This window comes from Tachypleus tridentatus, chromosome 9 (assembly GCF_004210375.1).
Source record: "Tachypleus tridentatus isolate NWPU-2018 chromosome 9, ASM421037v1, whole genome shotgun sequence".
In the NCBI taxonomy this organism is placed as follows: domain Eukaryota; kingdom Metazoa; phylum Arthropoda; class Merostomata; order Xiphosura; family Limulidae; genus Tachypleus; species Tachypleus tridentatus.
In genome coordinates this window covers 160,508,132-160,533,311 of record NC_134833.1, presented here as the reverse complement: position 1 = coordinate 160,533,311, position 25,180 = coordinate 160,508,132, and the positions used below count along the sequence as shown (strand labels likewise).

The 25,180-nt window shown below is 33.4% G+C and overlaps 2 protein-coding genes and 1 long non-coding RNA gene across 3 annotated transcripts; 1 reads left to right on the top strand and 2 right to left on the bottom strand.

Annotated features, from left to right (window-relative positions):
* Nucleotides 1–276: 276 nt before the first annotated feature.
* Nucleotides 277–684, bottom strand: LOC143227548 (U-scoloptoxin(01)-Cw1a-like). The gene has a single exon (XM_076458982.1). The coding sequence runs from the start codon at nucleotides 682–684 to the stop codon at nucleotides 277–279; it is 408 nt and encodes a 135-aa protein (XP_076315097.1).
* A 10,507-nt stretch (nucleotides 685–11,191) lies between these two features.
* On the bottom strand, nucleotides 11,192–13,615 carry LOC143226819 (uncharacterized). Its single transcript, XR_013014758.1, has 4 exons — nucleotides 13,486–13,615; nucleotides 11,951–12,002; nucleotides 11,775–11,812; nucleotides 11,192–11,652 (listed from the first exon to the last, which is right to left on the bottom strand). It is a non-coding gene; the product is annotated as an uncharacterized LOC143226819 (long non-coding RNA).
* A 9,380-nt stretch (nucleotides 13,616–22,995) lies between these two features.
* On the top strand, nucleotides 22,996–24,812 carry LOC143227287 (uncharacterized). Its single transcript, XM_076458747.1, has 4 exons — nucleotides 22,996–23,031; nucleotides 23,706–23,753; nucleotides 24,131–24,168; nucleotides 24,280–24,812. The coding sequence occupies exons 2-4, from the start codon at nucleotides 23,732–23,734 to the stop codon at nucleotides 24,649–24,651; spliced, it is 432 nt and encodes a 143-aa protein (XP_076314862.1). The 5' UTR covers nucleotides 22,996–23,031; nucleotides 23,706–23,731; the 3' UTR covers nucleotides 24,652–24,812.
* The last annotated feature ends 368 nt before the right edge of the window (nucleotides 24,813–25,180 follow it).

Genomic DNA, 25,180 nt, shown 5'->3' with positions numbered 1-25,180 from the left:
AGAATAGTGGTCCTAGCAAGGAAACAGAGAGAACTGTCAACAGTGGAAAAGAAAATACTAAAACAGAGGCTAAGATTGAACATACACATTTATTATTCACGTAATACACGCATATACAAGTCGAAACTGTTAAGAAAAACGTGGTTTATAAGAATAAATGTCTCAACCCTATAATGTTCGTCTGCTTGTGAAATGACCTCGGATACTGATAGAGGTGGCTAGTTTTGACTTTTAGACAGCTGGTAACCAGGAGTTTATTGCCGAGTATGTACATTATTATTGTCTGCTGCCAATGGCTGTATAAATTCTAGCTACGTCATCGTCGGTCAAGAAGGGAGCATTCTCGTTCCCAATGTTGTTGTTAAGATAGTAGAAATCGGGGGCCCTTCTACAGGGCACGGCCTCCTCGGGGAAAGCACATGTGAAACTACCCTGATTGAAGATGGTCTGGTTACCACAGAAGAAGCTCCAATGTCCAACTTCTAAGGTTCCATCAGCGAGAGTCTGTGGGTGGCAGATGTGGAAGATCTGACAGTTGTTGTCAACATCAGCGTAGTATCCAGAGTGGAGATTGAGACAGGAGAAGGTGGTTGTGATTGGTCCAACGATGAGTTCTGATCCAGGTGGAAGTTCGTAGGCCGCACGTTTCTCCTGGGAAACAATCTTATAAATGTTAATGACCATCACAACTAACTTCGCCGTACAATAACAATTATATACTGGTCTAATAAAACAGTTGTATTAGAAGAAAACTGTTTGTAAGGGCATCAGTGAGAAACGAAACGTTCGACTTACATATAAGTTCCTGTACAATGAATTTCGAGAACAGAACAACTTATACGCATTTTCGTTTAGGAGCAAAGCATAAATAAATAAATACAATAAAATACTCACCCGGGGTAAGGCAAAAACAGTTACGGACAGGACAGCTAGAAAAAAAAATTGTTATATTAGATTATTTGTCTTTCCTTTAAAATCCAAATCAAACAAAAAATGAATACAAAATAGCAGTTTCACAGTAAATTATTTTGAATAAATGAAAGTAGGCGATAATCGATTAATTAGTTTTAATTAACAGATTTATAACTGAAGACAAAATAAAGCCACCTACCGATGATAATTAAACACTTCATTGTTTTCTTTAATTGGTTTTTCTGAGGAGACAATCTAAGGTAAGAGAACAAAAAATATTATCTTAAGTGGACCAGCATATTACCGAATATATATATTTCCAGATTTCTTCTACTGAGTCTAGAACTATGGTACAATAAAACCGACAAACGCACAGTAAAAGATTAAAGAGATATTTATCAAAATGGCTAACTTTTTGGACCTATAATATCGTAAGCATATCATTACTAAGTACAGATTAATAATTAATTAAACCTGACAAATAAGTAATAACAACTTATGTAGCAAAACAATTTAACAAAATGATTACTTTGTGCATATTTAATAATTTTAAAGTGCAAATTCTATTTCTAAATCTAAAAATATAATAACACTTAATCCTAACACGAAAGAGTGTTGTGGTAAAACTGCATTTAATACAAACCTTGTAGTTTGGTTTGGGCTTGTTTTGAATTTCGTGGAAAGATACACGAGGGCTATCTGCCCTAGCCGTCCCTAATTTAGCAGTGTAAGACTAGAAGGAAGGTAACTAGTCATCACTACCCACTGCCAATTCTTGGGCTACTCTTTTACCAACGAATAGTGGGATTGACCATCACAATGCCCCCACGGTTAAGAGGGCGAGCATGTTTGGTGTGACGGAGATTTGGACTCTCGACCCTCAGATTACGAGTCCAGTGCCTTAACCACCTGACCTTGCCGAGTTCCTTGTCGTTTGTAACTGTTTATGAATATATCTAAGACTTTTTAAGCAAGTGTTTCTGTTCCAGAACACCTTTGTATACAGTACTTACTACAAAGATAGAGCAAAAACCTTTCTACTTACCAAACAATGTTGGACGAAGGAACGTCGAAGAAATCTGAAGATTTGTTCCAGACTGGTCAGCTTTTATAGTGGACACTCCAAGTGACCTGTGTACTAGTAATGAGGGCGAGAGGCAAGTTTAATGCTGATTTATGTCAAGGCCTGTGGTCACCGAGATGACCAAAATAGATAATGAAATAGGTTAACCAAGTCAAGAACAAAACTTGAAAATAAATGGTTTGGAATACGTATGTTAATAAATAACACACACACACAAAAAACGAGATGAATCGATAGTCATTCAGAGAGGTCACAGGTCGTTCACGTTATTTCTTGTATTAACTGTTGAGAATAAACTGACCACCAAGGTAAATTTCAGCTGGGAATGTCAGCACATTTAACATGAAAACCCAGGTGTTTTACTTTGATATGTTTCTCAAACATTCTTCGAATGCTCATCTTCGTCACAGAACCTTAATTATCAATATTCTATATTCTATAATGATCGAACGTTCTGAGTCGTATCCTAAAGTGATCAGCTTTTTGACTAAAACATACCTCAAAATGATCAAAGTGTGTAAACATTGACTTGAGGTATAACTTTAAATAATTGATAACCGAATGGAGCGCGTCTTAAAATGACGAATTCTGTGATAAAACAAACATTTAATATATGAATAACACTTGCATGTGTATAAGTTAACGTAAACGTTCCTTGTATGATAAAAATATTTACGTCACTAATCCTTTTTTACCCTACATTCTAGAAAAGGAACTAAAGACTCGTGCTTTAAATGTTCAGTCTTCTGCATATGAACATGGAACTATTTTCTCGAAAAATATGTTTGATCAACAAATATATTTCAATAATTATTTCTAAACAAAGCTCATTTGGCATATTAACCTTTATATTATGTTGTTCTGTGGGACTTCAAAGAAACTGTACTACCCTTGAATTGGTAAAATAATTTTTATTCGCACAAGTTTTTACTATTTGTTATTAAATATTAATATAAGTTCCGATTTACATCATGTCGTCATTAAAACCAGTGTTGGGTCAGATATGTCGAAAACACGACACGAAGGCCAAATTTTCCGAAGTTTAGTGATAGTTAAAATTTCATTTACATGATAAAAAAATAAAAGTATATGCATTTTTATTTTCTCATTGGTTTTTAATAAATATATATATCTGATATAGCAAATCTTCATTTGAGTTACTCTGTTTCTATGTATTTAAATTACATTGTCTAAGTAATAACTGATTATAACACTATGTAACACAAATTTTATTTCTGGATAGTATGTGTTATTTCTTAATTGTTAGACCCGGCATGGCCAAGCGCGTTAAGGAGTGCGACTCGTAATCCGAGGGTCGCGGGTTTGCATCCCCGTCGCGCCAAACATGCTCGCCCTTTCAACCGTGGGGACGTTATAAAGTTACGCCAATCCCACTGTTCGTTGGTAAAAGAGTAGCCCAAGAATTGGCGGTGGGTGGTGATGACTAGCTGCCTTCCTCTAGTCTTACACTGCTAAATTAGGGACGGCTAGCACAGATAGCCCTCGAGTAGCTTTGTGCGAAATTCAAAAAACAAACAAACAATCTTAATTGCTTATGTTGTAAAAGTACATAAAATGACCATTATTCCCTTCAAACTTTGCATTTTTGACCTGGATAATGAAATTTAGAAATTAACCTATTTTCTATGTAAAAACGGGCAAATTTGCACATTTTCATTTACATAAGGTCTGAATAAAACAACGTATGAATCAAGATTTACATGTATTTATACTAAAGTTATACAAAAATGTTTAGAAGTGAGTAGTTTTTCGAGATTTGTGACTGTAATGTAAATCACTTTCACGTATCAGACCCCAAATATAGTCTCCCATCATGTTTTCGTTATACTTTCCCAGGTCGCAAAAACAAAGTTTGAAGAGAAAAATAGGTCTTTTGCATTTACTTTAGGCATAAGTAATTGGGAAACAACACTTTCTGTCCAGGAACAAAAAAAAAGTAAAAATTGTGTTACATAGTGCAATGTTACTTTGGCAATGTGCAATGAGCAAATGGATTTATTAATCCTTTGAAATGGCTGAACGTAAATCATATTTATTTCAATATAAATACAACTAATCTAAATGGCTGTGTATTCATACTTCATGGAGAATAATTCCAAACCGTTCTCTTTTGTTTGCTCGTACTGGTGTTTGTTTGACTAAATGTAGTTTAGAAAACACAGTTAACTTTCGTCATTCATATACTTGTACAACAGTTGAAAATCTAACAAATATTAAATATTTAGGAAGCACCATAGGTTTTAATTTTCGATGGAAATCACATGCAGAACATATATGTATGAGATTGGTGTTATATGTATAAAAATATATAAACCTCTGTTTAACACTCATCTTTCTGTATGCAACTGTATTATTCTTTAACAATATAAAGCTCTACTTACAATTTTCATATAAAGGTATATTAATATACGGTGTAAAATATTTAATGTTGTACATTAGTTTTACTGCCTACGCTTGTTTCTGTAAAGTTTTCTTTTTTCAGTGTTACGTACATTCTTAACTGTGTATTGACTGTTGTCGAAATTTGTAGAAAATTCTTGAACGTAAGAATCAACAATGTACTAGGCGTGTATGTAATACTAGTGCTCACAGTATTTTTGCCAAGCAAACTTTAGTGAATGTTCTAGAGACTCGCCTGGCTTATATAAAAAGCGGTTAGCCAAGGGACGAAAGGACATTATTATTGATCAGTGTGCTATAGACCTCAAAATCTATAATTGTGATTAACGCTTATTAATCGGAAAACTACAGAATTTCACCAGTTACGTTATAGATTTCGAACATTGAAAAACCGTTCAATTTCAGAGAATTACTTTGAACGTTATTATTTCTATAAGGACATTAAATATCTTCTTCGATAACAAGTAAGCTTCTGAAGGTGTGAGGCTAGCCAAGAAAAGACAACGTTAGCTTAAGCGAAGTGAATCAATATGAACTCAAAATTAATTTGCTCGTCGTGGATCTGGATCGTCGATAAAGTAGACCGGATGTACGATTTAGTATATACACCATCATTTGTAATGACTATTAGTAATATCCGTTATTATATATTGTATTGTGTTTATGTTTGAATATTAAAATATATTTACGCTAAAAAAAGGAAATTGTGTGCATCAGTCTTGCTGATAAATAACATAAATTTATATATATTAACGTTTAATAAACTTCTAAATTCAAATTCAAATTTTCGGTTATTTGAAATAGTAATAAGTAACATACATGACACAGTTAATTGGAAATTCGTCCGAAATAAATAACAGCAGTAATAACTGGTCTGCAACAATTCTTATATATTGCTATAACAATATACGGGTCTACTTACAATTCTTATATATTGCTATAACAATATACGGGTTTACTTACAATTCTTCTATATTGCTATAACAATATACGGGTCTACTCACAATTCTTATATATTGGTATAACAATATAGGGTCTACTCACAATTCTTATATATTGATATAACAATATAGGGTCTACTTACAATTCTTATATATTGGTATAACAATATACGGGTCTACTTACAATTCTTATATATTGATATAACAATATAGGGTTTACTTACAATTCTTATATATTGATATAACAATATAGGGTCTACTTACAATTCTTATATATTGGTATAACAATATACGGGTCTACTTACAATTATTATATATTGATATAACAATATAGGGTCTACTTACAATTCTTATATATTGGTATAACAATATAGGGTTTACTTACAATTATTATATATTGGTATAACAAAATAGGGTCTACTTACAATTATTATATATTGATATAACAATATAGGGTCTACTTACATTTCTTATATATTGGTATAACAATATAAAGTCTACTTACAATTCTTATATATTGATATAACAATATAGGGTCTACTTACAATTCTTATATATTGATATAACAATATACGGGTCTACTTACAATTCTTATATATTGATATATCAATATAGAGTCTATTTACAATTATTATATATTGGTAAAACAATATACGGGTCTACTTACAATTATTATGTAACGATATGACAAGATAGGGTCAACTTACAATTCTTATATGATTGGTATAACAATATAGGGTCGACTTACAATTATTATGTAATGATATGACAATATAGGGTCGACTTACAATTATTATGTAACGATATGACAATATAGGGTCTACTTACTATTCTTATATAGTGGTATAACAATATACGGGTTTACTTACAATTATTATATATTGATATAACAATATAGGGTCTACTTACAATTCTTATATATTGGTATAACAATATAGGGTCTACTTACAATTCTTATATATTGGTATAACAATATAGGGTCTACTTACAATTCTTATATATTGGTATAACAATATAGGGTCTACTTACAATTCTTATATATTGGTATAACAATATACGGGTCTACTTACAATTCTTATATATTGATATAACAATATACGGGTCTACTTACAATTATTATATATTGGTATAAGAATATAGGGTCTACTTACTATTCTTATATATTGGTATAACAATATACGGGTTTACTTACAATTATTATATATTGATATAACAATATAGGGTCTACTTACAATTCTTATATATTGGTATAACAATATAGGGTCTACTTACAATTCTTATATATTGGTATAACAATATAGGGTCTACTTACGATTCTTATATATTGGTATAACAATATACGGGTCTACTTACAATTATTATATATTGATATATCAATATAGAGTCTATTTACAATTATTATGTAACGATATGACAATATAGGGTCGACTTACAATTATTGTATATTGGTATAACAAGATACGGGTCTACTTACAATTATTATGTAACGATATGACAATATAGGGTCTACTTGCAATTATTATGTAATGATATGACAATATAGGGTCTACTTACAATTATTGTATATTGGTATAACAATATAGGGTCTACTTACAATTATTGTATATTGGTATAACAATATAGGGTCTGCTTACGATTATTGTATATTGGTATAACAAAATACGGGTCTACTTACAATTATTGTATATTGGTATAACAAAATACGGGTCTACTTACAATTCTCATTTAAGCAAAATATCTTAGTTACAAAATGGTAAACAAATCTTTTACTAATAAGAAAAAGAAATAATAGGATTACTTATGAAAGACATATGAATTTTGAATATAGTTTTGAATACAATGAATGTAATAAAATTATATATATACATTATTGTAATAAAGTATTATTCCTTTCGCTTTATAAAATTATAAAACACAAAACAAGAAATGTTATGTGAAATTATCTGAAGTAAAAAACGAAACTGTTAAAGTTATTAATTAAACTACGAAGTGCCAGGTATAGTTGATACAATGTAATAGATATTAAAACATATACTAATATTGAAAAATTGATAAAAACCCGGTAAATAACACAAATATAACGTTAATAATTCATATGTAGAATTAAAAACAACAACATTCAAACTGAATATTTATTATATTACAATACTGTTGGAGTATCTCTTCACTGGACTAAAGTTATGGTTTGGTTTTCGCATTTCTCGGAAAGCTACACGAAAGCTATCTGCGCTAGCAGTCCCTAATTTAAGAGTGTAAGACAAAAGGGAAGGCAGTTCGTCATCACCACCCACCGCCAACTCTTGGGCTACTATTTTACCAAAGAAAAGTGGGATTGACCATAACATTATAACGCTCCCACGGCTGAAAGAGCGAACATGTTTGGTGCGACGGGGATTTGAATCCGCGATCCTCAGATTACGAGTAGAACGCCACCTGGCCATGCCGGACCTAACTCTCAGATTACGAGTAGAACGCCACCTGGCCATGCCAGACCTAACCCTCAGATTACGAGTAGAACGCCACCTGGCCATGCCGGACCTAACTGGTAAGTGAGTTGTGGCTATGAGTTACAAAATGTATTTGTCGTTGACTCGTTTGTAAGAAAATAATTAACAAATTCTAAAAACAATAAAGCTGTTATAACGCGTGTATAGCATTCATTTTATTATATAGAAAACGTAGTTGGAACTTGGATTATTATTTCATTAGACATACAGAATTTCCATTCCATCAGGACATCAAATTACTTTCATAATAACACAGGCGCCTAGTTTTAACCCAACAATTTAATTGAAAAAGTAATTACTTTAATCCTTAATCGAATGGCGGTATTGACTACAACACTTATAACGCTCTCTCTTTAAAAGCGCAGAACGTGTTCAGTGTCACTGATTCTAACCTCTGACCTTTTTGTTCTGCAGCCTGTCTGGCTAAGTACTAGCTCATCTGCAAGATGTGTTAAAATAAATATATTAGTGAGAACCAGGTTGGAAATGAACCAAAACAGTTTTACCTTAAGTAAGATTTCCCGCCATTTGTAAATACTTAATAAAACGAACGTATTGATAAATAGAAACAGGTTTTCAGAAAACCGAAGTATAAATTTTAATCTACTCAACAAATGACCCCTCTCAGTATCATGAACCCACAACGCTAGAAATGATGGGCGTAGCACAGACAGTTCATTCTGTAGCCTGGTGCTTAATTATAAACAACAACTAATTACAAGTGTCGTTAGAGTGATAAAAAAATGTTTCTGCCTTGAAGGGAAACCTTAAACATGTTCCATAAGGTCAAGAGGGCAATGGGTTAGTTCAAGAGGTTACGAGCGAAATTTCTCAACTCGTGTACTCCAATGAAAAGAAATTTGAATTCTATTTCAACGGTCTCATGTTGCCTGAGAAGAAAGGTGCACAGTTCTACTCAAGAGAAAAACTGATTCATTCTTCATGTGATAGTCGTATGTCTTTCTGTGAAGCACAAACTCTCGTTTCAATAGGACACGTTTTATATAAAGTGAAACCTGTCTAAGCCGGAAATGGTGTGAGACGGAAACCTGTACAAACTGTAAATATCAACATTTTCCAACATTATCTTAAGATTTCTCTTATAAAACGCCCTCTATATGGTGGAACCTGCATAACGCGGACGGAAAACTGTCTTTCACCTACCTCATCTACCAACAAGTAGGATTAGAACCTGATTAAGGGTTTTTTTTTTGTTTGTTTGGGAATTTCGCACAAAGCTACTCGAGGGCTATCTGTGCTAGCCGTCCCTAATTTAGCAGTGTAAGACTAGAGGGAAGGCAGCTAGTCATCACCACCCACCGCCAACTCTTGGGATTAAGGAGGAAAAACGTTTTTGATTAAATATTAATTTCGTATTTAATTAATAATTTGTTTAAATATTAATAAATTCTCAGACATTTGGTACAGTACTTGTTTTGAATTAAGCACAAACCTACACAATGGGTTATCTGTGCTCTGCCCACTACGGGTATCGAAACCCGGATTTTAGCGTGTAATTCCGCAAACATTCCGCTGAGTCACTAGGGGGCCTTGTTACAGTAAGTATTGGTTAAATATATTCTGTTCTTTTTTCTGCTGTCATTATTCCAGAGGTTACTATTCAAAAAAACAATTGACCGTACTGATGTAAAACTAAAGAAACCATGGGTAATAGATAAAAGTGAAAATCTGTGCTGTTTCAAAAATTTAAAGAATCAACTTCCTGTGGAATGGAAAGTGAATAATAAAGCATGGATAACAAGTGCTATATTTGAGAAATTTTTAAACAAATTAAACAAAAGAATGGAACAAGAAAATAGGAATATTCTACTTTTCCTAGATAGTACAACTTGTCACCGAACAGTTCAACTTTCAATTGTTTGTTTAATCTTTCTACCTCCATGTACAACATCAGTTCTACAGCCACTAAATAATAGAATTATACAGTGTATAAAATTGAAATACAGAAAACTGATGCTTCAGCATATTATTACAAACATGGACGACTGTAAGAAAGCATCTGAAATGACCATGAAAATTGATGTGTTAGATGCAATTGCATTTTAAAGTTATTCAATCAAATGCATAACAGATGAATGCCTAAGAAAGTGCTTTTGAAACTGTGGATTTATTCTTGGTAATGGTGGAGATTGTGGGGAAGTTGTTTGTTATGATGATTCTAGTGAAATCCAAACTCTGATTGAGAAGATTGATACAGATGATTTTGTGAATGTTGACACGAATGTTTTAACAGAAACTGATGAAATTGATTTAAAATATATAATAAAATCACAAGATGGTAACAGTGTGAGAGATTCACGAGATGAACAAACTGGAAAAGGCAGTGAGGAAACAGAAATTCCTACTCCATAGCAAGTGTTAAGTTATATTAACACTATCAATTTGTATGCAAAAACGAAGGGGGAAAATGAACTTCATGAAAAGGTCGTAGACTTGGTGTTCTCTTTAAACTGCATGAGAAAGCCCATTAAAAAAACAAAACAGTTGAAATTGGACACTTTCTTCAAATAAATTTCATATAATATTTTGTGTACTTATGTATGTTTTGAATGTTTATTTTTGTTCTTATTCTAATAAATATAACATAAACAGTATAATAACTTTATTCATAAACGTTTTTCTTCCCTTGAGTCAAACAAATATAATGTTCCACTCAAAACGTATATATAATTAAGGAAATGCATGTTCACTGTATCTAAAGCCGGAAAACTTGCTTAACCCGGACATTTTACTCGGTCTCGTCTTAGACAGGTTTAACTGTACCTTGTATTTTGCAAGCTGAGAAACTAAAGCTTCTAATTATAAGGCTTGTTTTACTTTACTTTTAAAAAATACTTCATATAGTTGTATCTTGAACCTGTGATATTTTGATACTCGTGGTAGGCAGTCCATGGATAGCCCATTGTGTAGGTTTGTGCTTACAGGTAGGCAGTCCATGGATAGCCCATTGTGTAGGTTTGTGCTTACAGGTAGGCAGTCCATGGATAGCCCACTGTGTAGGTTTGTGCTTACAGGTAGGCAGTCCATGGATAGCCCACTGTGTAGGTTTGTGCTTACAGGTAGGCAGTCCATGGATAGCCCATTGTGTAGGTTTGTGCTTACAGGTAGGCAGTCCATGGATAGCCCACTGTGTAGGTTTGTGCTTACAGCTTAGAATCTTGTAAGAAATCTTATTTATATGTTCACAATTCTAGATATTAAAGAAGGGAGAAAACATATTCAGAAATACGTTTCTTTTATTGAAAAAATATTCATTTCTTTAAACAAACACGTATATACAACATAAGCAGATCTTGTATTGTATCTGTGAAGTCTTGTAAATATTCTCTCTGCTTTGCTGTAGTTTTCCTTATGTTGAAGCGATGTCATATGGCGTACTGGCAAAGAAGCGGAATTTACTGTGATCTGATGGCTTCGTAAACTCTAGCTACGTCATCGTCTGTTTGGAAGGGAGCATTCTCGACCCCAATGTTGTTGTTAAGATCGTAGAATTTGGGAGCGATTTCACAGGGCACGGCCTCCTCGGGAAAGCACATGTGAAACTACCCTGATTGAAGATGGTCTGGTTACCACATAAGAAGCTCCAATGTTCAACTTTTAAGGTTCCATCAGCGATAGTCTGTGGGTGGCAGATGTGGAAGATTTTACAGTTGTTATCAACATCAGCGTAGTATCCAGAGTGGAGACCAGCACAGGAGAAGGTGGTTTTGACTTCTTTGACAAGGACCTGGGCTCCATCCGGAAGTTCGAAGGCCGCACGTTTTGTCTGCAATAAATGTGTTCTTTTGTCAGCTAATACTGCTTTCAAAAAATGATACAGAGGATATTTGAAATCACGTTTTGTCTGATGCTCTTTATAAGGTGAAATACAATAAAATGAAAACTTACCCGAGATAAGACGACAGCAGAACCAACGGAGAGCAGTGCTGGAAAAATAAAACAATAAGTTTATTTAATGACGTACAATCTGTACTACATTCTATTTACTTTTAGTTCCCTTTTAAGTAACATATTGAAGTTTAGCTCACTGAAACATATACAAAAGCAACCACCGTGCCACCTACCGACTAAGATCAGGAACTTCATAGCGATTGAAAGAGTTCTGGGAACCTGGACCTAACGGCGAAAGAAAAAAAAAATCAAAATTAACAGTTCTGAGCTTATAAGTTGAGATTTCTGTATTAAAAGAAAAGAGATTACCTTATTGTAGGCCCACCAGTCCTATTTAATGTTTCTAAACTAAATTTTAAAAATAAAACGGTTGCATGACATGTCTGAAACATACTTTCGACCATATTTTCAAAGGTCACGACATGGTCAGGTGGTTAGGGTTAATTGGTAATCTGAGGGTCGCAGGTTGGAATCCCCATCCTACCACACTTGCTTGTTCCTTACCGTGAGGGGGCATTATAAATTCAAATGAAACCAATATTTCAAAGCACGAGGGACAATTCGAACCTTTCTGATTCGTTAATCCGTACATGAGGTTTGAAGGATCGAAGATTTCGCGACACAAATTTAGTTTTTAAAGGAAAGAAGCTTCGCTCTTCGCGAAAATTGTTACTTTAATGTGAAAAGACTAATATATAACAGTCAGATAAACGTCCGGACAAAGAGTTTGTTTGTTTGTTTTTTTAAATTTCGCGCAAAGCTACAAGAGGGCTATCTGCGCTAGCTGTCCCTAATTTAGCGGTATAAGACTAGAGGGAAGGCAGCTAGTCGTCACCACCCACCGCCAACTATTGGGCTACTCTTTTACCAACGAATAGTTGGATTGACCGTAACATTATAACGCCCCCACGGCTGGGAGGGCGAGCATGTTTGGTGCGACCGGGATTCGAACCCACAACCCTCCGATTACGAGTCGAACGCCTTAACCCACCTGGCCATGCCAGGCCGCAGACAGAGAGACAGACCAAGGTCTGACGTCACTGAGAAGGAAAAAAGGAAGGAGACAAAGTGCATCCAATAAACAGGATCACCTGGTGGTGGGATCCATAAGTCCAATGGCTGAGATGAGTGTCGTGAAATTTGATGTGGGAGGAATGAGAGATCTCCCCCCCCCTGAGAATACAGACGCTGAATATTCTACCTATCTTGTAGCTTTTGTTGAGAATATAAAGAGAAATAGGGAAGGCCATTTTGAATTTATTTACAATAAAAACAACATCACAATAGAGTATGACAATGGGAAAAAACGAGATGCACACTGTGAGAAGAGAACATTTATACACTTTACATAAATATATGTGATGACAATAAAAACAAACACTCTGATAATGATAGAAATACTTATACACAAAAAAATAATAATTATGAATGGCACATAAATATACAAACTGTAAAAACTGATAGTAGTAATAAGGAAAATCAATACAATCATGTATGTACAAACTGACAAATAATAAATAACAATTACAAAAGGAGAGGGCAGATCAGAACCCGAGCTCAACCTGACACCAACTCAGAGAGAGGCGAAACGTCTGGCTGCCACCGATGGAAAAAGTCCCCGGAGCTCAGCCGCCGAAAATCCGCCTCGAGATGTAGTAATAGCTTATACCTGGCCGTATCTTAAAGTACGACACCGGTGCCTACTCACCTATAACAAGAAGGATTGTCTGGATCCGCACTTTGAAAGATTCTGGACAAGCGAGACATCGTGTTGAGCTTTTATATAGTGAACCGCACATCTTAACATGTGTGGGCGGTGTAACAGTAAAGTGTGTCAGTGGGTAGGGCCTAAAAAAGTGAACTGAACAATTACCGTTGGTGTCCTTAAAAGCGTTCTGTTATTGGTTGGTTTTTTAAAAAAACTTGTTTTGGAATTTGGAATTTCGCACAAAGCAACTCGAGGACTATCTGTGCTAGCCGTCCTTAATTTAGCAGTATAAGACTAGAGGGAAGGCAACTAGTCATCACAACCCACCGCCAATTCTTGGGCTACTCTTTTACTAACGAATAGTGGGATTGACCGTACCATTATAACGCCCCCACGGCTGGGAGGGCGAGCATGTTTGGCGCGACGCGGGCCCAAACCCGCGACCCTCAGATTACGAGTCGCACGCCTTACGCGCTTGGCCATGCCGGGCCAAAAATGGCGAATACAAGACCATTTCGGACAACTAGAACATGTGCGTGTAGAATGTATACATTCTTTACCCACACTTACATAAACTAAAACACTATACTCTTTAACTTTATTTTCCGATAACTTCCTTCCTTATAATTTATAACTGTAGGTGTCTCCTTTAAGGTTTTAGTTCAGTTTATTCTTGGTCCGTTCATCCAGATAGGGTAATTATAGAGCGTTATATCCTAAGTGGCCTGGCATAGCCAAGCGTGCGACTCGTAATCTGAGAGTCGCGGGTTCGCATCCCCGTCGCGCCAAACATACTCGCCCTCCCAGCCGTGGGGACGTTATAATGTGACGATGAATCCCACTATTCGTTGGTAAAAGAGTATCCCAAGAGTTGGCGGTAAGTGGTGGTGACTAGCTGCCTTCCCTCTAGTCTTACACTGCGAAATTAGGGACGGCTAGCGCAGATAGCCCTCGAGTAGCTTTGTGCGAAATTCAAAAACAAACAAACAATGTAACTTTTTTTTAGCACTGTATTAGGAAGTGGTGTATTTTGCAGATACAAGGTTTATATAACATTGTATATTTAATATTACTATAACAACGAATGAAAGCACACTTAGTTACGGCAAATAAAACACCCCATAGAGAACCGTTCCTGTGAAGACATGCATTATGAGACGAAATACAAAGGTAACACTGGTTTCAGGATGTCAGCAGCAAACTGTGTAATGGATAACCTGCATATGTAATAGACTTTCAATTCTATTACCTAGGTTATATTATCTTAGTGTGGTTTTAACAGACATATTAGACTTTCAATTCTATTACCTAGTTTATATTATCTCAGTGTAGTTTTAACAGACATATTGGATTAGTTGGGAAAACTCGACAGTGATAATTGGCTGAAAGATTTAAATTCTGCACTGAAAAAGCTCCAAACTTAGTTGTAATATGTATATAATCTACATAGACTAACAGCTCCAAACTTAGTTGTAATATGTATATAATCTACATAGACTAACAGCTCCAAACTTAGTTGTAATATGTATATAATCTACATAGACTAACAGCTCCAAACTTAGTTGTAATATGTATATAATCTACATAGACTAACAGCTCCAAACTTAGTTGTAATATGTATATAATCTACATAGACTAACAGCTCCAAACTTAGTTGTAATATGTATATAATCTACATAGACTAACAGCTCCAAACTTAGTTGTAATATGTATATAATCTACATAGACTAACAGCTCCAAACTTAGTTGTAATATGTATATAATCTACATAGACTAACAGCTCCAAACTTAGTTGTAATATGTATATAATCTACATAGACTAACAGCTCCAAACTTAGTTGTAATATGTATATAATCTACACAGACTAACAGCTCTAAACTTAGTTGTAATATGTATATAATCTACATAGACTAACAGCTCCAAACTTAGTTGTAATATGTATATAACCTACATAGACTAACAGCTCCAAACATACTGTTTGTACTTATTTTACTCTATTTTCAATAACAGCTTCCAAATCAGTTTTGTATTGACTGAACTCTGCATTTACTAAGAGCTCCATGTTTAGTGATTCTATATTTTATTCTCTGTACAGACTAACAGCTCCAAACTAAGTTTTTATATTTATTTAACTCTGTATAAAATAGCATTTCCAAATATAGTGTTTGTATTTTTTACTCCGTAGAGACTAACAGCTCTAAATATAATTTTTTTATTATTTAACTCTGTATAGACTGATAGCTCCAATCTTATTGTTTGTAATCATTTAACTCTGTATACACCAAGAGCTCCAAACGTAAGCTTGTATTTGTTTCACACTGTATGGACTAACTGCTCGATACTAAAAGTTTGTATTTATCTAACTTTGTTTGATAACAGCTCCAAACTTAACCAGTGATGTCGAAAAAATCCACTTGTAGAGAAATGTATAAATGTAAAAACGGCTCGTTTGGGTCGAGAAAATAATTTACGTAGAGGAGCGAAGAACGTTTCGACCTTCTTCGGTCATCGTCAGGTTCACAAAGAAAGAAAGAGGTAACTGACCGGAAGCTGACCACATGTTTGAAAGGGGTTGTGTAACTGAATGTCGAAATGTAGAGGGCGTGCTTAAATGTTTGAATATATAATTTTATATTATTTATTTTATTATTTTTATTTATTATATTATTATTAGTATACGTATAAAGGTGTTCCTTTGTATTGGTTTATTTTGGGTTTAAGTTGTTGTATAAGTAAGGCTTCTTTAATTTTGCGTTTGTTTCTTTATTTAGTATTTGAGTTTTTCTATGGTTATATTGTGTTTATTTGACTTGCAATGTTCGAAAACGTGTGAAGGTGACTTTTTATGTTCTTTGAATCTGGTTTCCATTTTTGTACTTGTTTCTCCAATATAGAAGTCGTGGTAGTTATCACATTGTATTTTATAAATAATGTTGGTGTGGTGTTTGTCAGTGTAGTTTTTACATAGTATAGACCTCAGTTTTGTGCCTGGTTTTGAATAAATTTGGTATTAACTGGAATGTCATATTTTGTTACTAGATTTTGCCAAATGTTGGTTATTTGTTTGCTGATGTCAGGAATATATGGTATACAGCAGTATATGGTTTCGTGATTTTTCATTCGTTAGATATATTTAGTTTTGTTGGTTGATTTTGCTTTTTGTCCAGGTATGTGCGTATAATATTTTCTACGGTTTGTGGAGGAAACTTATTGATGTTGACGAAGTATTGTTTTATTTTGTCTAATTCATCGTTAATTTTATCGCTGAGCATAGTTTTATGGCTGTGTTTATTTGGTTTCTTAGTATGTTGAGTTTTTGTTTTTTTTCATGTGCTGAGTCCCAAGGAATGTATAGTCCAGTATGAGTGATTTTTCGGTGGATTTCTGTTTTGAATTGTGTGTCAGTTCTTGTAATTTTGAGGTTAAGAAATGATATTTGATTGCTTTCTTCCTGTTCACATGTGAAGTTAATGTTGGGATGTATAGAGTTAATGTGGTTGAAAAAATTAAGTATGTGCTCTGTAGATTTGAATTCCGCAACCGTGTCATCTACATATCTGTACCAGTATAGTGGTAGATGTAATGCTGTGTTAATTGCTTGTGTTTCAACTTGTGTCATAAAAAATATTGGCTGGAACTGGTGATACTGGGTTGCCCATGCTTAGGCCATTTGTTTGTCTATAGTTGTGGTTGTTGAACATGAAGTTTGTCTTTATCGTGGTGAATTCTATGAGGGTTACTAATTGGTTACTGGGAATGTCTATAGTTGGGTTAGGGTCTCGAACATAGAGTTCTAAAACTATCTTGCAAGCTTCAGTGGTTGGAACGTCTGTAAAGAGGGATATAACATTGAAACTGGCCATTAAGGCTTTATGATTAAGTTGATTTAGATTAGACTTGAAATTAAACGAGTCTTTGATGAATGAGCTGGCTGATGTTTCATATTTGGAGAATGCCCATGCTATGTATTTACCAAGATTGTAATTAAACGATTCATGTGTGGACATTATTGGTCGTAGTGGACAATCTGGTTTATGAGGTTTGGGGATGCCGTATATTTGCGGAGTGCGTGAGTCGGTTTTACGTAGGTAGGAATAAAGTGTTTGTGAAATTGTGTTGGCTTTTTTCATTTGTAGTAGTAATTTGTTCAGTTGTGTCTCGTGTGTCTTTGTTGGATTTGTGTGTATTGGTTTAAATTTGTTCGTGTCTGATAGGATGTTCTTCATTTTTTGGATGTATTCATTCGTGTTCATTATGACTATAGCGTTACCTTTATCTGCTTTTAGAATTCTTATGTTTTTGTTTTATTTTAGGTTTTTAATGGAATTAATGTCTCTTTTTGTAACGTTATTTTTTAGTTTCCTGTTTTGTGAAATTATGTTGATGGTTTTGTGAGAAAATTCTTTGAAAAAATCGTTTAAGATGTTGTTTTTAGGTGTTTCTGGAAAATATAAATTTGTAATTTTACCTGGGAAGTTTGGCTGTTAGATGTCAATAACATTTTTAATTTTACCTGGACTATATCACCCATACTGGACTATACATTCCTTGGGACTCAGCACATGAAACAAAACAAAAACTCAACATACTAAGAAACCAAATAAACACAGCCATAAAACTATGCTCACCAGATAAAATTAACGATCAATTAGACAAAATAAAACAATACTTCATCAACATTAATAAGTTTTTTCCACAAACCGTAGAAAACAGCTCTAAACTTAGTGTCTGTACGTATTTAATTCTGTACAGATTAGCATCTCCAAACTTTGTGTTTGTATTTATTTTACCCTGTATGGAACAATTGCTTCAAATTTATTTTTTGTATATATTTAACTCTGCATAGACTAACAGTTCCAATCTTAAGGTTTGTATATATTTAACTTGGTATAGACTAACAGTTCCAATCTTAAGATTTGTATATATTTAACTTGGTATAGACTAATAGTTCCAATCTTAAGGTTTGTATATATTTAACTTGGTATATACTAACAGTTCCAAACTTAAGGTTTGTATATATTTAACTTGGTATAGTTTAACATCTCCAAACATATTGTTTGTATATATTTAACTCTGTACAGACTAACGGTTTTAAACTTACTGTTTGTATTTATGTAACTCTGTATTGATTAACTGCTCCGAAGTTAGTGTTCATATTTATTTTACTCTTTACAGAGTAACAGCTCCAAACTAAATTTGTATTTATTTAACTGTGTATAGACTAACAATTCCAAACTTAATGTCTGTATAGATTTAGCTCTGTATAGACTAACAGCTGTTAACCTCTAGATTTAGCTCTGTATAGACTAACAGCTGTTAACCTCGTTTTTGTATTTATTTAATTCTGTATAGACTAATGCTTCACTTTGAATTTGCAATGAAGATGAGTTTTAACTTGTAATAACAAATCAAACAGTGTGTTATTGGAGAAATTTGATATATTGTTTGTTTTAAATATATTTGATCGGCGATGTTTTCTCGTACTCAAAGGGTTAGAGAGAGAACAACAACAGCTGTCCGTGACCTAAATCTTGAGGCATAATTTCCTTGACCTTAATTTCGTTGAGAGTTACAGAAGGTGAACATGGACACTGCTCCTCAACATTGATCGACCATTGGCCAAAGAATGGACAAGGCAGCGTAGCTGTAATTTTGTACAGTACTTTAAAACCTACATTTAGAATTTCTTAATAAATTTGTGAAGTTTCATTAAGATTTAAATTTACTTTGCAATTCTGTACATGTTGAATCAAACTTTTCCAAAAACAACAATAGAAAAGATAAATATGATGAAAGAATTGTCTAAACAATACTCATCTTTTGAATATATCAAACTCCTAACTACCTTTTCAAACATTTAGCATTTGAAATTTCTTGCATGTTTTAAAACACAAAACTGTCAGATAGAGACATGTCGCCTGATTGTAAATAGTTATGTTTATGTTTTATCTAAATGTGGCGATAAGTGGGTAGGACAATATAGTAGAAACACCTGCGGTCATTGTATCTTAAAAGAGCGATGTTGCTCAAAAGTGTAATTGTAGGTTCAAGTTACTGTTCGGCGAAACGTAAACTGACCATCCTCTCACTTGTTTAAAAACTGAAATTATCTTTCCCTGCTCTTAATGTAGAATGATCAGTACTTGAAATGAATTTAGAAATAGTTGTTTTTACTTAAAACAGTCGATATGAAAATCCTTCTTTATATGTAATCTGAAACATTAAGAAAGAGAAGTCGTACATAAATAATAATCAGCAATAAATAATACATATATATATGTATATATATACTGCATATTAATTGTGTTGATTTGTAACGTTCTTTATACGTAGCCTACATCTTGGCCTTGCGAAAGGCTTGGAATGCATTCTTGAGTACACACATCACATGTGCTCACTGACAATTTAAAAACAGTGCGAAGAAGGAATGTTGGGTGAAATTTGAAAACAAAACTGAAACTAAACGTGAAAAACAACCACAATTATATTAAGATGAAATGTTTTCTATCAACCTTTTTTTTTATAGGAGAGTAAAATATTACGTCAATGGAAAATTGAGCCAATGTTAGTAAATGTGAGTTAGACGTTTGATGAAATTGAAATTTTTTATTACTCTAATATAAAATAACAAAATCTATTCTTTTCTTGCTTTTTATTTCTAGTACTACATTTCCTTATAAGTTTTACTCGCTAGGTGGATTCTTCCTAATTCAGTTTTAAAATAACACTAAATATTGAATTAGCAAAATCTCAAACGTTTCACGACTGTGGAGAATTGTGCAGTGAGAACCACATAAATTTGCTATTTTTATATACCAATCCTCAAACACAAGATCACACGAAACGTTCATTACCCATATTGTGAGCATTCAGAAGTAAATACAACTTTTCACTCTCATCTGTTACTTAATAAGATACGATGGTATTCCCCAAATATGAAAAGACGACTGATTGCTATCAGAACTGGTTCTAAATTAATTACTTTGTATTACAATTAATACATACTTATGACAAACAGGACTGGCTCTAAACCCATTATTATTATATATTATAATTAATATACATTTGCAACAAACAGCACTGCCTCTAAACTAATTATTTTGTATAAAAATCATTATATGTGTGGTCAGCTTCCGGTCAGTTACCTCTTTCTTTCTTTGTGAACCTGACGATGACCGAAGAAGGTCGAAACGTTGTTCACTCCTCTATGTAAAATATCTTCTCAACCCAAACGAGCCGTTTTTACATATAAATTTCTCTACAAGTGGGTTTTCTCGACATCACTGAAAAATCATTATATATTTACAACAAACAGGATTGGTTCTAAACTCATTATTATTTATTATAATTAATATATTTTTACAACAAACAGAGTAGGCTCTAAACTAATTATTTTATATTGTAATTAATACACATTTATAACAAAGAGAACCGTCTCTAATTTAATTTTATATATTATAATTAACACACATTTACAACACACAGAACTGGTTCCAAAACTCATTATTACGTATTATAATTAATATACATTTACAACAAACAAGACTGGTTCTAAATTTATTATTTTGTACTATAATTAATATACATTGTCATGAAATAGGACTGCCTCTATATTTATTATTATATATTATAATTAATACACATTGACATGAAATAGGACTGTCTCTATATTCATTATTATGTATTATAATTAATACACATTGACATGAAATAGAACTGTCTCTAAATTCATTATTATATATTATAATTAATACACATGGACATGAAATAGGACTGTCTCTATATTTATTATTATATATTATAATTAATACACATTGACATGAAATAGGACTGTCCCTATATTTATTATTATATATTATAATTAATACACATTGACATGAAATAGGACTGTCTCTATATTCATTATTATGTATTATAATTAATACACATTGACATGAAATAGGACTGTCTCTATATTTATTATTATATATTATAATTAATACACATTGACATGAAATAGGACTGTCCCTATATTTATTATTATATATTATAATTAATACACATTGACATGAAATAGGACTGTCTCTATATTTATTATTATATATTATAATTAATACACATGGACATGAAATAGGACTGTCTCTATATTTATTATTATATATTATTATTAATACACATTAATGACAAACAGGATTCGCTCTAGTTTTATTATTTTATATTATAAGTAATACACAGTTACGACAAATAGAACTATCTCTGGATATATTGTTACCCGAGGTATCAAGTGAAACACATATTCTCAGATTGTTCATATTACTCACTCAGACCCTCAACAACAAAAATAATATTTTTCAGCAAGACATCAATATTAGAAAACACCCTCCACTCTCACACAATAAAAAACAGCACAAACTTTCAATCCGTTCTTCCTTATTGGGAAGATATCTAAATTATTTTGAAGTTATACATCAATGTTAATTTTGTTACGTTGAATTTACCTGTATTACATAAACGTTTAATTGTATCTGACATACATTTTTATTTCAAGTGGGTTTCTCGTCAAACAGAATTTAGTATCAATGGTGCTGGTATACCATTGTTTATATTATCTGACATCTCTTTCTGTATAGTGTTGCTGCTTAACTCAACTTAATGGGTTGAACATTATGAATTGTTTTATCGTAAAATAATTTTTATCTAATTTATTTCCGAAGTTACCACGTTTTCTAACTATTAGAATGTGTATTCTTCTTGGACTAGTGGTTATAACCAATAATACCACTATGTATTAGTATGTAATTTTCTTGGATTGGTAATGACGACTGCATGGTGCATTTAATTTGTAGTCTTCTTGGGATATAGCCACATTTTACATCTTATGTGTAATTTTGTTGTATCGAACGTGGTCATTACTTATAGTTAGGCATAGGTTGTAACGAGGGTAAACGGCAGCCATCTTGGAGCACGTTTCTTTAGGTGTCAGCTTTGAAAATGTAGTCAATACGTTTTTATTAGTTGTGATTTAAGTAATAGCAGATGTTTACGTGTATTAAATGAAATAGTGAACTTGAGCCACTTTTGTCCAGCACGAAATTGAAGTTTGCCAAATTCAGTATGTAAGTTCATAACGATTGATGCTAGGCTTAGTTAATCCGTGATTGTTTTTTAGTATATTAATTTGTTATATAAATACTTCAAAATCAGTATCTAAGCAGAGTGGGCAAAAGAAGTGCTACCAAAACTATCGAGGTAGGACATAAATAGAATAAAAACAATTAAAACCACCTATCTATCTACTTATCTCTAAATTTATTCTGTTTGCGGGACAAACATCACTACAATTCCTTTCTAAGAACCGAGACCAGCCAAAAATATCAACCAATCACAGAGCCGATCTTTTGAACTGTCCAGTTATAGCGTTCCTAACCAATGACCCTGACATACTTTAACGGGGCAGTAAATTCCTAACGATCTACAGTCCCTCTTCACTATATAACCTGACCACAACTTCAGAAATCATCAGTTTGCTTCGAGTCTGTACCAAGTTCACAGTTGTGTTTCCAAAGGTAGGAACGGTATTTTGTCTTCTACTTAACTCTCTGTTAACACTCTGCGCTAGCCGTCCCTAATTTAGCAGTATTTGACCATAACATTTTAACGGCTGAAAAGGCGAACATATTTGGTGTGACGGGGATTCGAACCCGCGATCCTCATAATACGAGTCGAATGCCCAAACCACCTGACCATGTCGGGTCTTTCCAAGAGCGACGTTAGCAATTAATAATGAGATAAAACGTTTTTATCATTGGTATATGTATTATCATTGGTATATGTATTACCATTGGTATATGTATTAGCTCATACTGTATAAATTTCTTAAAATGGGTTAGTTCTCACACCATTGAAGGATAATGAACCATCGCTACATCCCTAGAACCTAAAGTGTTAAAATTTGCTCAGTGAAACACGAACCACATTCACAAAGACAGGCGACTTTTAAAAACTTTTCAAACATTAATATGTATGAAAGAATGTCTGAAGATGGGTTTCTTTTATTTCTCCTCGAAGATTTTACGATTAGGGTTAACTAGAGAACATTCACCGAGTCCCGTTATTAATAAATATTAGTTTTTCTGAAAGAACTACAGTTTTAAGATAGAAACAAAACAAGAAAGTATTTCATTTCTAATTTTTTAAAAAGGGTTTCTAATTTAAAAATTGAGTTTACTTTTTTTTCCAGGTGCGAATACCATCTTTATACCAATCATGAAGTGTCTCATTCTTATTGGTAAGTAGAATAAGTGAGCCATCTTGATTTTTTTTTCTTCCCAGTATGCATGTTACACAAGCATCTATTGGACTGTATTGGTTGAAACATTTAGTAATAAAACAACTGTTGAATTGTATTGGTTGAAACATTTAGTAATAAAACAACTGTTGGATTGTATTGGTTGAAACATTTAGTAATAAAACAACTGTTGTATTGTATTGGTTGAAACATTTAGTAATAAAACAACTGTTGTATTGTATTGGTTGAAACGTTTAGTAATAAAACAACTGTTGGATTGTATTGGTTGAAACGTTTAGTAATAAAACAACTGTTGGATTGTATTATTACGTGATATGAGAGAATATTTAGTAATGAAACAAGTTTATCTCTTCCAGGCTGCCTATTTCTGATGGCTGTTGTTGCCTTACCTCGGGTAAGTCTTCTTTATAATCGATACTCAAAACGAGTTTTCGCATTTTATAATTAGTATATTTTGGAATTCTGGGAACTTTTGAATACAATTATTGAAATACTTGTGTTACAGACAAAACGTGCAGCCTACGAACTTCCGGCTGGAGCCGAGTTCATTGTCGGACAAATTAAAACCACCTTCTCCTGTGCTGGTCTCCACTCTGGATACTACGCTGATGTTGACAACTACTGTCAGATCTTCCACATCTGCCACCCACAGACTCTCGCTGATGGAACCTTAGAAGTTGGACATTGGAGCTTCTTCTGTGGTAACCAGACCATCTTCAACCAGATGAGCTTCACATGTGCTTTCCCTGAGGAGGCCGTGCCCTGTAGAAGGGCCCCAGATTTCTACTATCTTAACAACAACATTGGGGTCGAGAATGCTCCCTTCTTGACAGACGATGACGTAGCTAGAGCTTACGAAGCCATCAGATCACAGTAAATCCCACTTCTTTGCCAGTACGCCATATGACATCGCTTCAACATAAGGAAAACTACAGCAAAGCAGAGAGAATATTTACAAGACTTCACAGATACAAGATCTGCTTATGTTGTATATACGTGTTTGTTTAAAGAAATGAATATTTTTTCAATAAAAGAAACGTATTTCTGAATATGTTTTCTCCCTTCTTTAATATCTAGAATTGTGAACATATAAAGAGGAATAGTTAGAACAGTATTAAAGATGTTCTAAACTGTACAGATAGGGTTAATATAAATAATACGATCCTTGTATCGTGACTCATTACGAACAATTAGTAGAGAGGTGAGAAGTACGTTTGTGGTTTCCAATAAATGTCTAACACTTAAAAAAAAAACTAATTGAACGTGAGTAAACCTAGAGTGAAAGAACGTTATGCAAGTGTTAAACTATTAGTAGCTTATTAAAGAGTGAACACGTGACATTTGGTCCTGTATTGAAAAGTGTTTGTTTGTTGTCGTTGGTTAAAACAAATATTCACTACCCTTTA

Excerpts from the sequence above, each read along its gene's own strand:
- LOC143227287 (XM_076458747.1), top strand. The coding sequence starts at position 23,732 with ATGAAGTGTCTCATTCTTATTG. Across the intron at positions 23,754-24,130 it reads GAAGTGTCTCATTCTTATTG|GCTGCCTATTTCTGATGGCT; the intron begins GTAAGTAGAATA and ends TATCTCTTCCAG. Across the intron at positions 24,169-24,279 it reads CTGTTGTTGCCTTACCTCGG|ACAAAACGTGCAGCCTACGA; the intron begins GTAAGTCTTCTT and ends CTTGTGTTACAG.
- LOC143227548 (XM_076458982.1), bottom strand. The coding sequence starts at position 684 with ATGGTCATTAACATTTATAAGATTGTTTCCCAGGAGAAACGTGCGGCC.